The sequence below is a fragment of the Gopherus flavomarginatus genome, chromosome 2 (genome assembly GCF_025201925.1).
Source record: "Gopherus flavomarginatus isolate rGopFla2 chromosome 2, rGopFla2.mat.asm, whole genome shotgun sequence".
NCBI classification, from domain to species: Eukaryota; Metazoa; Chordata; order Testudines; family Testudinidae; genus Gopherus; species Gopherus flavomarginatus.
The window spans coordinates 1,406,842-1,422,376 of record NC_066618.1 but is presented as its reverse complement, the minus strand read 5'-3'; the positions used below and the strand labels follow the sequence as shown (position 1 = coordinate 1,422,376).

The window sequence follows — 15,535 nt, the reverse complement described above, 5'->3', positions numbered from 1 at the left end:
GACCTAGTTTCCATTTTTTATATGACGCCTTTTTATTTTGTAGGTCATGCAAGATCTCGTGGTTAAGCCAAGGTGGTCTTTTGCCACATTTTCTATCTTTCCTACCCCTCAGAATAGCTTGCTTTTGGGTCCTTAATAGTGTCCCTTTGAAAAACTGCCAACTCTCCTCAGTTGTTTTTCCCCTCAGTCTTGATTCCCATGGGACCTTACCTATCAGCTCTCTGAGCTTACCAAAATCCACCTTCCTGAAATCCATTGTCTCTATTTTGCTGTACTCCCTTCTACCTTTCCTTAGAATTGCAAACTCTATGATTTCATGATTACTTTCACCCAAGCTGCCTTCTACTTTCAAATTCTCAACGAGTTCCTCCCTATTTGTTAAAATCAAGTCTAGAACAGCTTCCCCCCTAGTAGCTTTTTCAACCTTCTGAAATAAAAAGTTGTCTGCAATGCAGTCCAGGAACTTATTGGATAGTCTGTGCCCCGCGGTGTTATTTTCCCAACATATATCTGGATAGTTGAAGTCCCCCATCACCACCAAATCTTGGGCTTTGGATGATTTTGTTCGTTGTTTAAAAAAGCCTCATCCACCCCTTCCACCTGGTTAGGTGGCCTGTAGTAGATTCCTAGCACGACATCACCTTTATTTTTTACCCCTTTTAGCCTTACCCAGAGACTCTCAACACTTCCGTCTCCTATGTCCATCTTCCCAGGAGCTTTTCTAAGCAACAATTCACCCCTCACAGAAATTCTGCTCTTACCCTCTTCACCTAGGGCTTGCTCTAAAGGAACACTTTTCTGAGCCACCACAGGCTTGGTCTACACTACGCGTTTAAACCTATTTTAGCAGCGTTAAACCGATTTAACGCTGTACCCATCCACACTATAAGGCCCTTTATATCGGTTTCTGTACTCGTCCCCAACGAGAGGAGTAGCGCTAAAATCGGTATTACCATATCGGATTAGGGTTAGTTTGGCCGCAAATTGACGGTATTGGCCTCCAGGCGGTATCCCACAGTGCACCACTGTGACTGCTCTGGACAGCAATCTGAACTCGGATGCTCCGGCCAGGTAAACAGGAAAAGCCCCGTGAACTTTTGATTTTCATTTCCTGTTTGCCCAGCTTGGAGCTCTGATCAGCACGGGTGGTGATGCAATCCCAAATCCAAAAAGAGCTCCACCATGGACCGTACGGGAGATACTGAATCTGATCACTGTATAGGGAGACAAATCTGTTCTATCAGAGCTCCGTTACAGAAGACGAAATGCCAAAGGATTTGGAAAAAAAATCTACAGGCTACACAGTGCTGCGTGACAAGCGTAATGGGAAGCCAGAGACTCAAATGGATGCTCATGGAGGGAGGGAGGGGGTACTGAGGACTCCAGCTATCCCACAGTCCCCAGCAGTCTCTGAAAAGTATTTGCATTCATGGCTGAGCTCCCAATGCCTGTAGGTTCAAACACATTGTCCGGCGTGGTTCAGGGAATAGATCGTTAATTTACTCCTCGCACCCCCTATGTAAAAGAAAAGGGAAAGAAATTGTTTCTTGACTTCTTTCAATGTCACCCTTTGTCTACTGAATGCTGCTGGTAGACGTGATGCTGCAGCAGTGAAGAGCAGTATCCACTCCTCTCCCCTGCCTGGTGGCAGATGATGCAGTAGGACTGGTAACTGTCCTTCTTATCAACCCGTGAGTGCTCCTGGCTGGCTTCAGGTGAGGCTGGCCGGGGGCACCTGGGTGAAAATAGGAATGATTCTCGGTCATTCCCAGTAGATGGTACAGAACGGCTGGTAACTGCTTTCATCATAGCAACTGGGGGCTGAGCGCCATCAGTCCTCTCCCTTTCCTGTGTAAAGAAAAGATTCTGTCCTGCCTGGACTGTCATAACCCCGGTAGGCTGCCTCCCCCTCATTTTATCTCACTAACAAGTCACTGTTTCTTATTCCTGCATTCTTTATAACGTCATGACACAAATGGGGGGGACACTGCCACGGTAACCCAGGAAGGTTGGGGGAGGAGGGAAGCAACGTGTGGGGTTGTTGCAGGGGCACCCCCCATGAATGGCATCTAGCTCATCATTTCTGCAGGATCTGACATGGAGCAGCTGTGCTCTCTGATACACTGCTTCTCTAGTACACTTGCCCCATATTCTAGGCAGGACTGACTCTATTTTTAGAAACCATAAAGGAGGAATTGACTCAGGGAGTCATTCCCAGTTTTGCCTTTGTGGCCCCAGCCAATCTTAGCCGGGGCACCCATGATAGCAGCAGACAGTACAGAAGAACAGATAACCATCATGTCATTGCCAATTTACACCGGCAGCAGATGGTACAGAATGACTGATAACCATCATCTCATTACCAATTTACACTGGCAGTAGATAGTACAGAACAACTGGTAACCATCTCTGCTATCACACAAAAGCAAATGAATGCTGCTGTGTAGCGCTGGAGTATCACCTCTGTCCGCGGCATCCAGCACACATACAGTGACTGTAAAAAAAAAAAAGCTGAACGGGCTCCATGGTTGCCGTGCTATGGCGTCTGCCAGGGCAATCCAGGGAAAAAGGGCACGAAATGATTGTCTGCCATTGCTTTCCTGGAGGAAGGAATGACTGACGACATTTACCCAGAACCACCCGCGACAATGATTTTTGCCCCATCAGCCACTGGGCTCTCAACCCAGAATTTGAAGGGGCGGGGGAGACTGTGGGAACTATGGGATAGCTATGGAATAGCTACCCACAGTGCAATGCTCCGGAAATTGACGCTAGCCTCGGACCATGGACGCACACCGCTGAATTAATGTGGTTAGTGTGGCCGCGTGCACTTGACTTTATACAATCTGTTTTATAAAACCGGTTTATGTAAAATCGGAATAATCCCGTAGTGTAGACCTACCCACAGACTCTCTCCGGGTCTCACTTACATCCAGGATCACGACTGGCCCATGAGCCAGATTCTTACACAATCCCCTTTCAGGTAAATTCATAGACTTCATAGTTAAAAGGTTAGAAGCCTTCTCCTTCTTGCTACAAGTTTCCCAACTGTCAGTAGGTAACACAATCAGATCACCTTCATGCTCTCCTTGTGCCCTGGCTAGGGTATCACCCTGATCAGACAGAGCTGCTACACCCTTTTCCAACCACACAGTAGCAACTGGCAAATTACAAGCACCAGAGTTGTCTGGTCTCTGGGATTTTGCTTCGACACTAACTGGATGCATCCTAGTCACAGGGCTATTCTCCCCAGCAGACACAAACTTAGGACCATTCCCTTCCTGGGCTTTAGCTGTATTTACAACCAACTCTGAGACAACTGCACTATTCTCAACCCTCTCAGGCTGAAAGGCACCTTCTGTCTGCTCCACAGACAAAGAAAAGCTGGAGACACTTTCTCCTTCACCAGACACACAGCTTGGGATTTCACTTCCCTTGTCCCAGCACACAGGGCTGTTCACAGACAACTGCTTGGAGACCGGGGTAGCTTCCTCCATAGGCAAGTCAATACCTCTGACAAAAACTTGTTTGCTTATATCACAAGACCTGAGAAAACACCTCCCCTTCTACCTCTACCAATGCCGGCTGCATTTCCAAGCTCTGGTCATTTACATATTTTCCTAACAAGTCTGGGAGTGAATTAACTCTTTCTGGCCCTGTCACCTTCCAAAGAGATATTAGATCACACTCATAATGTCACAGCCCCCTCCAACAGCTCTTCTGGTGCCCCTCGCTCCTGACCTGCAGCCCCTGCTAGCCCAACTCTGTGCCCCCCACCAGCTCTTCTGGTGCCCCTCACCCCCAACCCACAGCCCCTGCTGTCTCAGCCCTGGGCCCCCCAGTCACTGCTCTGCTGGTGCCCCTCACTCCGACCCGCAGCCCCTGCTAGCCCAGCCCTGGGCTCCTCTTGGTTGCCGGCTGTACTGCCAGCGAGCCCAGGCCACACTATGTGGATAATCCTGATAGCAAGTATCTGGGCAGGGCCTGGCAGGATGCACAGAACTGCAGACGTGTGGCACTGAAAGGGACCCTCCATAGGTCAACCAGTCCCATGCCCGGCACTCAGGCAGGGGGACATGCCAGTGCTTTGCAGGACAGGCTTAAAATTCAAACGGCTCTGGACAAACTGGAGAAATGGTCTGAAGTAACTAGGATGAAATTCAATAAGGACAAATGCAAAGTGCTCCCCTTAGGCAGGAACAATCGGTTGCACACACACAATGGGCAGTGACTGCCTAGGAAGGTGCCCTGTGGAAGGGGAGGTAAATTGTTCTCCTTAACTTCTGAGGACAGGACAGGAAGCAAAGGGGTTAAATTGCAGCAAGGGAGATTTAGGTTGGACAGTAGGAAAAGCTCCCTAGCAGTCAGGGTGGTTAAGCACTGGAATAAATTGCCCAGGGAGGTTGTGGAGTCTCCGTCACTGGAGGTTTTTAAGAGCAGGTTGGACAAACCCGTCGGGGACGGTCTGGATAATCCTTAGCCCTGGCGTGAGTGCAGGGGACTGGACCAGGTGACCCCTCGATGTCCGTTCCAGTTCTGCGACTCTGTGATTCTACATAACTAGACCATCCTGCCCCTCTGTCCCTGTACAGCCCCCAGGAACCGTGGCGTTCCCATGGAACCCAGCTGGCAGCCAAGGCCCGGCTTCCCATGTGCCCCGCAGACGCTGTGGCATGAGCAGAGCAGACAGGGCTGGAGGGAGCGGGGGAAGGGGCCCTGGCATGTGCCCGGGAGGGTGACCAGCTGAGGAACTGGGGCTGCCCGGGGCCCTGTGGGGAGGGTGGGCTCCTGGGATGGGGTGCAGTGTGGGTTGCCCAGGCTGTCAGCCCCACAGCTGGCCCTGTGGTGCTGCCAGCCCATGGAGGCAGCCCCCAGCAGTTTCCCCTGCAGAGCCAATGACCCGGCCCCTTGGGGGGCTGAGCCCAGGGCTGCTGAGCAGGGCACGGAGCCCCCAGCTGGGTGTGCAGAGCCCAGTGTGACCCGTGTGGTGCGGCTGGGGCTGGGGCTGGGCAGGGGCAGTGGGACCAGGCTGGGCATGGCTCCTGGCCCCTCTGACCAGCCCCTCGTGGTGCCCAGGTTCCCAGCGGAAGGATGTGGCTGGAGACCCTCCAGTGGGTGGTGGCAGCGCTCGGCGTCCTGGCCAGCGCCAGTCCCATCCCCGCGCCCCAGCTGGGGGCATCGATCTTTGCTGATCTGAGCCCGACGGAGCTGCGGGCGGTACGGACCTTCCTGCTGAGCCGGCCGGAGCTGGGCCTGGCGGCCGACCACAGGGACTCGCTGGCCAGCAACAGCCTCTTCCTGGTGGAGCTGCAGGTGCCCCGGAAGAGCCAGGCCCTGCAGTTCCTGAATGGGGGCAGCCCCCGCCCGCCACGCCTGGCCCGCGCCATTGTCTTCTTCGGGGAGCAGGCCCAGCCCAACGTCACCGAGTTCGTGGTGGGGCCCCTGCCCTGGCCCAGCTACTACCGGGCAGTGAGCTACAAGGGCGGGCGGCCCATCCCCTTCGCCGCGCGGCCCGTCACCCTGCTGGAGTACGAGCTGATGCACCGCAGGCTGCTGGAGCTGACAGAGCCGCTGTACCGGCTGCTGCGCGACACCACCGGCTTCTGGTACCACAACTGCAGCCAGCGCTGCCTGACCTTCTCGGACGTGGCGCCGCGTGGGCTGGGCCCTGGTGAGCGCCGCTCCTGGCTCATCCTCCAGCGCTTGGTGGAGGGGCACTTCCTGCACCCCGTGGGGCTGGAGCTGCTGCTGGACCACCGCTCCCGCGACCCCCGGCGCTGGGCCCTGCAGCAGCTCTGGTACAACGGGCAGTACTTCGCCAGTGCCCAGGAGCTGGCCTGGCGCTACGAGCGCGGGGAGCTGGCCCTGGCCCGCCCGCCCACTCCCGAGCTGCTCTTCTCCACCTACGTGCCCCGCGGCCACTTCAGCACCGGCACCCCCACGGCCGTGCACGGGGCCAAGGTGTGCGAGCCGCAGGGCAAGCGCTACCGGCTGCAGGGCAACCTGGTGGAGTACGGGGGCTGGCGCCTGGCCCTGCGGCTGCGCTCCTCCGCCGGCCTGCAGCTCTTCGACCTGCGCTTCAACGGCGAGCGGCTGGCCCACGAGCTGAGCGTGCAGGAGGCTGTGGCCTTCTACGGGGGCAGCACGCCCGCCGCCATGCAGACCAAGTACATTGACGGTGCCTGGGGCATGGGCACCCTGGCCCACGAGCTGGCGCCCGGCATCGACTGCCCGGAAGTGGCCACCTACCTGGACGCGCATCACCTGTACGACGCGGCGGGGCCGGTGCGCTACCCTCGCGCCCTCTGCCTCTTCGAGCTGCCCACGGGGGTGCCCCTGCGGCGCCACTTTGACAGCGACTTCCGGGGCGGCTATCGCTTCTACGGGGGGCTGGAGGGGCAGGCGCTGGTGCTGCGCACCACGGCCACCGTCTACAACTACGACTACATCTGGGACGTGCTGCTCTACCCCAACGGCGTGCTGGAGGCCAAGGTGCACGCCACCGGCTACGTCCACGCCACCTTCTACACGCCGCAGGGCCTGCGCTACGGCTCCCGTCTGCACCGCGACGTGCTGGGCAACCTGCACACGCACCTGCTGCACTACAAGGTGGACCTGGATGTCGCCGGTGCGTCCTCCCACCCCCTGCGCTGGCCAGGCCTTCTCTAGGGCGGGCCCCTCCTCCTCCCCCCACCAGCCGGGCCTTCCTCAGGGCGGGCCCCTCCTGCTGGCTGGTTCTGCCCCAGGGAAACTCTCCCATCCTTCCCCAGGGCAGCCCCCTTCCCCCCCCCCGCTGGCCAGTCCTTCCCTAGGGCAGCCCCACCCCCAGCTGGATCCTTCCCCAGGGCAGCCCCCACCACGCATCCTTCCCCAGCCCAGCCCTGCTCTTGCCCTGCTCCCTGGTGGCTACTGGGCTCCCTCCCTGGCCAGGACCTGCTCCTAGATGCCCCCCACCCCACCAAGCTGAGGTTGGAGGGACCCAGGAGTCCTGTTCCCATGACACTGATTGGGCCAAAGGGAGCGTCAGCCCCAGCCCCCTGCCTTGGCCCTTCAGGGCGTCGGTCCCCAGGGCGGGGGTGGGGGCAGGGCCGGGGCCCCCCTCACGGCCTGTCCCCCCCGCAGGCACCCAGAACAGCTTTGAGACGGTGGACGTGCACTTCGAGAACATCTCCAACCCCTGGAGCGCGGGCGAGCGGGTCGTGCAGCCCCGGCTGCACCGGCGGCCACGCCGCAGCGAGCGCCAGGCCGCCTTCCCCTTCGGCAGGGCCCTGCCCCGGTACCTGCTGTTCTCCAGCCCGACCCAGCGCAACCGCTGGGGGCACCCGCGCAGCTACCGTGTCCAGCACAGCTCGCAGGCCAGCCGCGTCCTGCCGCGCGGCTGGAGGGAGGAGCGGGGCGTCGCCTGGGGCCGGTAAGGCTGTGGTGGCGGATGTCCCGGTGTTACAGGGACAGGCCCGATTTGGGGGGCTTTTCTTATAAAGGCTCCTATTACCCCCCCCGACCCGATTTTTCACACTTGCTGGCTGGTCGCCCTAGGTAAGGCTGGGACCCAATGGCCAGCGGGGCCCCACCCCACGAGAGGGAGCAGCTGGTGCCCTGGGCCGAGCGGTACCTGGGGCTGGGACAGCCGGCTCCGGCAGGGGCCGTCCTGGGGTCTCGGGCTGGCGGGGGCGGTCTCAGGGCGGCTGCCCAGTGATGGAGGCGGGGGGGGCATGCCTGTGGGGGGGCCTGCCCAGTGGTGGTTTCTCCCTCGAGCCCACAGGGCCACGCCCCATGGGGGGCCGGGGCTCAGCTGGGGGATCCCTGGGGCGAGCGTGCCGGGGGGGGCCTGCCCGGTGGTGGTTTCTCCCTCGAGCCCACAGGGCCACGCCCCATGGGGGCCGGGGCTCAGCCATGGGCTCCTCGCCGGCAGGTACCACCTGGCAGTGACACGGCACCACGAGAAGGAGGCGACCAGCAGCAGCCCCTATGCCCAGCACGACCCCTGGCAGCCGGCCATCGACTTCGAGAGCTTCATCCGCAACGACGAGAACATAGAGAACCAGGTGTGGGGCGGGGCCTGGGCTGGTGGGGGGCGGGGCCTAGTGTCACGGAGTGTGGGGCAGTCGGGGCCCTGCACCCCACGTCCTGCGATTCCCGGGACTCTCCGCCAGCCAGTAACACAGAAGGGTTATTAGACGACAGGACACAGTCCCAACAGGGCTTGTAGGTACAACCAGGACCCCCCCCAGCCAGGTCCCTCTAGGGGGGCAGGGAGCTTAACCCCAGTCCTGGGGTTCCTGCCTCTTCCCAGCCAGCCCCAAACTGAAACCCCAAACCCTTCCAGCCGGCTCTTCCCCTCCTCTCCCTCCTCCCTTTGTCCAGCTCCCCAAGCAAAGGTGTCGCCTCGCCCCACCCCCCCTCCCGGCTCAGGTACCGTCCCTCACCTAGAGTCACCCCCTGCTCCCCCCCCCCCGCATGCAGAGTCCCTACTGCGTCACACCTAGGCGGAGGTGGAGCTGGTGTGGGGCAGGGCCTGGGCCAGGCCGGAGTTGAGCCATGGGGGGCACAGAGCCTGCCTCAGCCAGGGGATGGCTGTGGGGTGGGCCCCTGAGGGTCTGCTCCCTGCAGGGGGGCGGGAGAGACAGTGCTGGACCCCCAGTGTGTGCAGGGGTGATGGCTGTGGGGGGACAGTGCTCGGGCCCCGGGGGCCCAGGGACTGTGTGGAATGGGGCTGGGGCCCTGGGGGGGGCCAGGGGGTCTCCAGGCTGTGGGGGGCCCCGGTGACCGTGGCTCTCGTCCGTGGCAGGACCTGGTGGCCTGGGTGACGGTGGGTTTCCTGCACATCCCGCACGCCGAGGACGTTCCTAACACGGCCACGCCCGGCAACGCCGTCGGCTTCTTCCTGCGCCCCTTCAACTTCTTCGACGAGGACCCGTCGGTGGCGTCGCGCGGCCCCGTCATCGTGCGGCCCCAGGACCCAGCCTTCGCCCATGTGGCTATCCAGCGCTGGACGCCCGCCAGCCCGGGGCCCTGCGTCTCCGCCGAGCCCTTCACCTACAACGGCACCTACGGGCAGGAGTGAGCCAGGCCCTACCGGGGCCTGCGGGCATCACTGGCGAAGGGGCCCCGGGCTCTGCTCTGGCTGGCTGGGGCCAGGGCAGCTCGGCAGCTGCTAGCCCCCGGGGGTCGCCCCCAGAGAGCTGGGCCTGGGGGGGCACAGAGGTGGGGGGACGCAGAATGAAGGGGTCAGCCCCTCGCCAACGGGACTGTAGTCGGTAAATACACGTGTCTTTCCCAGCCAGGGGTGTCAGTGGGGCTGTCGGGGCTGCAGGCCCCCGGGCGGAATGTGGGGAGTTCTGAGGGGCTGTGCTGCAGGCGTGGGGGGCGGGTGTGTGTCAGCGGGTGGTGGCTCTGTGAGCCGGGCGCTGGGTGTGTCCGTATGGGGAGCTGGGGGAACACCATGTCTGCAGGCAATGAGGGGCACTGGGGGGCTGTGTGTCTGCGGGCGTGGGGGGCTGTGTCTGTGGATGTGGAGGGGTGTCCGTATGGGGAGCTGGGGAGCACCGTGTCTGCAGGCAGTGGGGGACTGTGTCTGCAAGTGTGTGGAGGGTGGGGGGGCTTTGTGTCTGCAGGCGTTGGGGGGCTGAGGGGGGCTGTGTGTCTGTAGGCATTGGGAGGGTGGGGGGGCTGTGTCTGCGGGTGTGGGGGGTGTCCGTATGGGGAGCAAGGGGGGCACCGTGTCCGCAGGCATTGGGGGGCTGAGCGGGGCTCTTGGGCCGGTGTGGCACCCCGGGCACAACCAGCTGCTGCAGTGCTGGGTTCCATCCCCAGGCCTCGCACACCTCACAGAGCAGGACAGGGGCTGCGCCGGGGCCCCCAACACTGGCAGGACTCAATGGGGGGGCAGCAGGTGCAGACAGCGGGGGGGGGGAATAGGGGAGCAAAGGGGGGGACACACCAGGGGGTGCTGGGCTGCAGGAGCCCTGGACATCATTTCCTGACAAGCTGGTGCTTGTAGTGACCGGCCCTGCCCCACCCCCTGGCAGAGCCGCGTCCCAGGGCTGGACCCGCCCTCATCCCCCCGGTCCCAGCGCTGGACCCCCTGTCCCCCCTGAGCCGCGTCCCAGGACTGCACCCTGCCGCCCCCCCTCCCCCGAGCCCTGTCGCAGTGTTGGATCCCCCCCCAGTCCCCCATCCCGCGTCCCAGGGCTGGACCCCCCCCATCCCCCTTGAGCTGCGTCCCAGGGCTGAACCCTCTCGCCCTCGCCCGAGCTGTGTCTCAGGGCTGGACCCCCCGTGAGCCGAGTCCCACGGCAGTACCCCCCCATCCCCCTTGAGCTGCATCCCAGGGCTGAACCCTCCCGCTCTCGCCCGAGCTGTGTCTCAGGGCTGGACCCCCCGTGAGCCGAGTCCCATGGCAGTACCCCCCCATCCCCCTTGAGCTGCGTCCCAGGGCTGAACCCTCCCGCTCTCGCCCGAGCTGTGTCTCAGGGCTGGACCCCCCGTGAGCCGAGTCCCATGGCAGTACCCCCCCTGCCCCACGTCCCAGGGCTGGACCCCCATGCGAGCCGCATCCCAGGGCTGCCCCCCACCCAGGCCGGCGCGTTTCCGTGGTGCCCCCCCAGGCAGAGGCAGAGGGAGGCGTGGTCGGCTGGTTTATTGGAGCGCTGGGGGCGGGTCGCGTGAAGGCGCCATGCGGGGCCGTGGGGGGGGGGGGGGCACAGACCGGGCAGCGCCCGTTACAGGACACGGCACGAGGATGCACTCGCCACATGGAGCTGCCGGCGGGTCGGCCCCAGGCTGGGCTGCTCCCCCCACCCTCCCTGGAGCTGCCCCCCGGCGGGTTCGGGGCGGTACCTGCCACAGCTGGGGAGCAGCAGCCCAGAGGGGGTGCAGGGGGGGCACTAGCAGGAGACGGGTCCGTGGGCAGGGGCCACCTTGTCAACAGGGATGGGGAGCAGCCCATGGCCCTGCCAGTCCCTCCCCCCACAGCAGGGCCAGCCTTGTGCGCTGCACCCCCACAGGGAACGGGGCCCCCCAGACACACACAGGGAACCCCCCCAAACACACACACTGGGAGTGCCCCCATAGACACACACAGGGAACCCCCCCGAGACACACACACACACACACACACACACATTGGGAGTGCCCCCATAGACACACACAGGGAACAGCCCCTCCCATAGACACACACACACAGGGAACCCCCCCCAGACACATACACACACAGGGAACACCCCCCCCTCCCCACAGACACACACAGGGAACACTCCCCCCCCCAGACACACACACACACAGAGGGGAAACAATCTCCGCCAGACACATATCCAGGGAACAGCCACCCCACCCCACCCCCAAACACACACATCCAGTGAGCAGGGCCCAGACACACACACAGTGACCCAGCTGCCCCCCTCCCCAGCTACAGGGAAAAGCCTCCCCCACTCCAAACAGCAGAGGGACATCTATCTATAGACACACACACACACACACAACAGCCCCCCCCAGGGAACAGGGACACACACAGACACAGAGAACAGGGCTCTCCCGCAGGGAACAGGGCTGTGTGCACGCACACACAGACACATACACAGAACACAACTGTGCACACACAGACACACAGACACACAGAACACAGCTGCATGCACACACACACACACACACAAACACAGCCATGCACACACAGCCACACACACAGAACACAGCCACACACACACAGCTACACAGAACACAACTGTGCACACACAGAATACACACACACACAACACAGCCGCGCACAGCCACACACACAGAACACAGCCGCACACACACACAGACACACAGACAGACCACAGCTGCGCACAGCCACACACAGAACACAGCTGCGCGCACACACACGCACACACACACACACAATACAGCCGTGCGCACACACACACAGAGAACACAGCTGTGCACAGCCACACACGCACAGCCACACGCACACACAGCCACATGCAGAGAACAGAGCCGTGCACAGCCACACACACAGAACACAGCTGCACACACACACACACACACACACACACACACACACACACACACACACACACACAGAACACAGCTGTGCACAGCCACACACACACAGCCACACACAGAGAACACAGCTGCGCACAGCCACACACAGAGAACAGAGCTGGGCACACCCAGACACACACACAGAACACAGCCGCACACACCCAGACACACCCAGAGAACACAGCTGCGCGTACACACAAACACATACACACAGAACACAGCCACGCACAGCCACACACACAGAACAGAGCTGGGCACACACAGAACACAGCCGCGCACACACACACACACAGACACACAGAACACAGCCGCGCGCGCACACACACACACACACACATACAGAACACAGCTGCGCATACACACACACACACACACACACACACAGACACACACACAGAACACAGCCGCGCACAGCCCCACACACAGAACAGAGCTGGGCACACACAGACACACACAGAACACAGCCGCACACACCCAGACACACCCAGAGAACACAGCTGCGCATACACACAAACACATACACACAGAACACAGCCACGCACAGCCACACACACAGAACAGAGCTGGGCACACACAGAACACAGCCGCGCACACACACACACACAGAACACAGCCGCGTGCGCGCACACACACACACACACACACACAGAACACAGCTGCGCATACACACACACACACACACACACACGGCCACACACACAGAACACAGCCGCGCACAGCCACACACACAGAACAGAGCTGGGCACACACAGAACACAGCCGCACACACACACACACACACAGAGAACACAGCCGCGCACCCACCGACCCATTCCACACCCCTCCGCCAGCGGCGCACACGCGTGCTCATAGCAAGGCACCCACGGGGCAGCCAGGCAGGTGAGACCTGGGCCCCCGGCCTGCTCAGCCCTTTGGCCCGCCCGCCTGGCACCCATGGGGGCCAGCCCTGGCCGCGGGGACTGCGCTCTTGGTCCCGCCCCATGGTAGTTCCAGGGTCCCGGGCTGCGGGTCCGTCCCCGGCCAGGCTGCTTCTTCGTACCAGTCTCTGGGCAGCGCCGGGCGCGCGGGTCCCGTCCCGGATCCGTTAGGCCGGCTAACGTCCTGGCAGCGTGGGCTCGGCCGTGGGTCCCGCTTGGCTAGCGTGCGGCCAGGCCCTCAGCCTGGCAGCACAGTTGTCCCTGGGGGCGGGGAGGGGGCAGCAGCCCTGAGGCCCTGGCCACCCTGTGCAGGGCTCTGTGCCCCAGCCCCGGCCCCGTCCTGCCGATTAACTGCCCGGGTCGGAGCAGTGTCTCTGTAGGGTCTCTGAGTCCGGCGTCTGGGCCAGCTGTCCGGGGAGGGAGCGGCGCCGGGGGGGTGTGGGCGACGGCTCCACCAGCAGCACCACCTCCGCGGGGAGGGGCGGCTCGCAGGGCAGTGCTGGGCTGGGCGGCTGCGGGGATGGGAACGGCGCCGGGTAACACAGAACCTGCCGGGGGTGAGATGCTGTCAGCCAGGGAACCGGGCAGAAAACACCACGACCGAGCGCAGCCCAGAACTCACCGAGCCGCGGGCACTGCAGAGGGGCAGGGCTGGGCTGGCAGGGGCTGCGGGTCGGGAGTGAGGAGCGCCGGCGAAGAAGGGCCCAATGTGCCCCAGGGATCTCGGCTGGGATCCCGCCCCGCCCCACGTCCCCGGGGGCAGAGCCCCGGCCGGTGTCCCTCGGTGGTTGGCCGCAGGGGGTGTGCCAGACCGACGCTGCACGGGGGGGCTCACCTGGGGGCAGGGCTGGAGGGGGGTGATGGGCAGGACGGGCGGTGGGGGGCGCTTCGGGCCGGGGAGCGGCGACGACACGGTGCTATAGGCCGGCGGCACCAGCCCAACCTGCCGCTGCAGCAGCTGCATGATGGCGCCCACGTCGGCGGCCATGCGGGTCTCCAGCCTGCCGGGAGAGGGGGGGTGAGCCGGAGGGGGGGGCCGGGGTGCCCCCCCTCCAGCCCAGGGACCCTGCCACACACCAGAGACGCCCCCGGGCATCACCCTACCACCGCTCGGCAACGCCTCGGCCGGCAGGAGCCCCCAGCCCCGCCGGCACCTGGCCAGGCCTGAGGGCTGGAACTGGGGGGCTTCTAGGGGGCCCCTCCGGGGCCTTTCCCTGCCATGTGCCCCCCTCACCTGTCCTCTGGGGCCTTTCCCTGCCATGTCCCAACCCCCCGCACTTACCCCGCAGGGCCTTTCCCTGCCATGTCCCAACCCCCCCCCACCTACCCCGCAGGGCCTTTCCCTGCCATGTCCTAACGCCCCCCACCTGCCCCCCAGGGCCTTTCCCTGCCATGTCCCAACCCCCCCACCTGCCTCCCAGGGCCTTTCCTTGCCATGTCCCAACCCCCCACCCCACCTACCCCCCAGGGCCTTTCCCTGCCATGTCCCAACCCCCCCCACCTACCCCTCGGGGCCTTTCCCTGCTATGTCCCAACCCCCCCCACCTGCCCCCCAGGGCCTTTCCCTGCCATGTCCTAACCCCCCCCACCTGCCCCCCAGGGCCTTTCCCTGCCATGTCCCAACCCCCCACCCACCTGCCCCCCGGGGCCTTTCCCTGCCATGTCCCAACCCCACCACCTGCCCCCCGGGGCCTTTCCCTGCCATGTCCCCAAACCCCCCCCTCACCTGCCCTCCGGGGCCTTTCCCTGCCATGTCCCCAACCCCCCCCACCTGCCCCCCGAGGCCTTTCCCTGCCATGTCCCAGCCCCCCACCTGCCCCCCGGGGCCTTTCTCTGCCATGTCCCCACTCCCCCACCTTCCCCCCTGGGCCTTTCCTTGCAATGTCCCCCCACACCTGCCCCCTGGGGCCTTTCTCTGCCATGTCCCCACTCCCCCACCTTCCCCCCGGGGCCTTTCCTTGCAATGTCCCCCCACACCTGCCCCCCAGGGCCTTTCCCTGCCATGTCCCAAACCCCCCCTCCTGCCCCCCGGGGCCTTTCCCTGCCATGTCCCAGCCCCCCACCTGCCCCCTGGGGCCTTTCTCTGCCATGTCCCCACTCCCCCACCTTCCCCCCGGGTCCTTTCCTTGCAATGTCCCCCCACACCTGCCCCCCTGGTACCTTTCCCTGCCATGTCCCCACCCCCTCACTTGCCCCCCCCTCAGGATCTTTCCCTGGCATGTCCGCATAAACCTTCCCACATGCGGCCTGCGAGTGCCATCAAGCACACCCGACCTAAGGGAGGGCGTGAGACTGGACTGTCCTGGTGTAACTCACACCAAGGAATGGGAGAGATGCTGGGGCATCTATGGGAACGTTGATGGGTTCGAACTTCCCCAGGTCACTGGCTGGAGTGACCTGGCTCAGTCTGATCTCGAAGGGGGGAGAGATGTGAGGAACTGGGACTGTTCTTAATGTTTTCTCTGAATACTGTGTTGGTGCCTCAGTGTCCCCTCTGCAGTTCTTAAGTATCCAGGTGGTGGGATAAGGATGTGTGATTGCTACAGAGCAAAGGGCCAGTGCACCTAAATGCCTGGCACTCGGTCTCCTAGAAACTG

At 62.7% G+C, this 15,535-nt stretch overlaps 2 protein-coding genes across 8 annotated transcripts in view; one reads left to right on the top strand and one right to left on the bottom strand.

Annotated features, from left to right (window-relative positions):
* The first annotated feature begins 5,091 nt into the window (after window positions 1–5,091).
* On the top strand, window positions 5,092–9,064 carry AOC1 (amine oxidase copper containing 1). The gene is made up of 4 exons (XM_050942544.1): window positions 5,092–6,628; window positions 7,123–7,411; window positions 7,913–8,045; window positions 8,789–9,064. The coding sequence occupies exons 1-4, from the start codon at window positions 5,092–5,094 to the stop codon at window positions 9,062–9,064; spliced, it is 2,235 nt and encodes a 744-aa protein (XP_050798501.1).
* Window positions 9,065–11,691: 2,627 nt separating this feature from the next.
* LOC127045828 (potassium voltage-gated channel subfamily H member 2-like) overlaps window positions 11,692–15,535 on the bottom strand; it is a 65,670-nt gene continuing 61,826 nt past the window's right edge. Inside the window, exons 10-13 of one of the 7 annotated variants that reach the window (XM_050942500.1) lie at window positions 13,774–13,939; window positions 12,710–13,486; window positions 12,383–12,454; window positions 11,692–12,205 (exon numbers count right to left, since the gene is read on the bottom strand). In XM_050942500.1, the coding sequence (XP_050798457.1) occupies window positions 13,286–13,486; window positions 13,774–13,939 (367 nt within the window). In that variant the 3' untranslated portion in view covers window positions 11,692–12,205; window positions 12,383–12,454; window positions 12,710–13,285. Of the gene's footprint in view, window positions 12,272–12,382; window positions 12,455–12,530; window positions 12,585–12,656; window positions 13,487–13,773; window positions 13,940–15,535 lie in introns of those variants that run through there. The other 6 variants (XM_050942502.1, XM_050942498.1, XM_050942499.1 and 3 more) reach the window with 6 other exon arrangements.

Coding starts and splice junctions, on each gene's coding strand:
- AOC1 (XM_050942544.1), top strand. CDS start 5,092: ATGTGGCTGGAGACCCTCCAGTGGGTGGTGGCAGCGCTCGGCGTCCTG. Junction 6,629..7,122: donor GGTGGACCTGGATGTCGCCG/GTGCGTCCTCCC, acceptor TCCCCCCCGCAG/GCACCCAGAACAGCTTTGAG. Junction 8,046..8,788: donor ACGAGAACATAGAGAACCAG/GTGTGGGGCGGG, acceptor CGTCCGTGGCAG/GACCTGGTGGCCTGGGTGAC.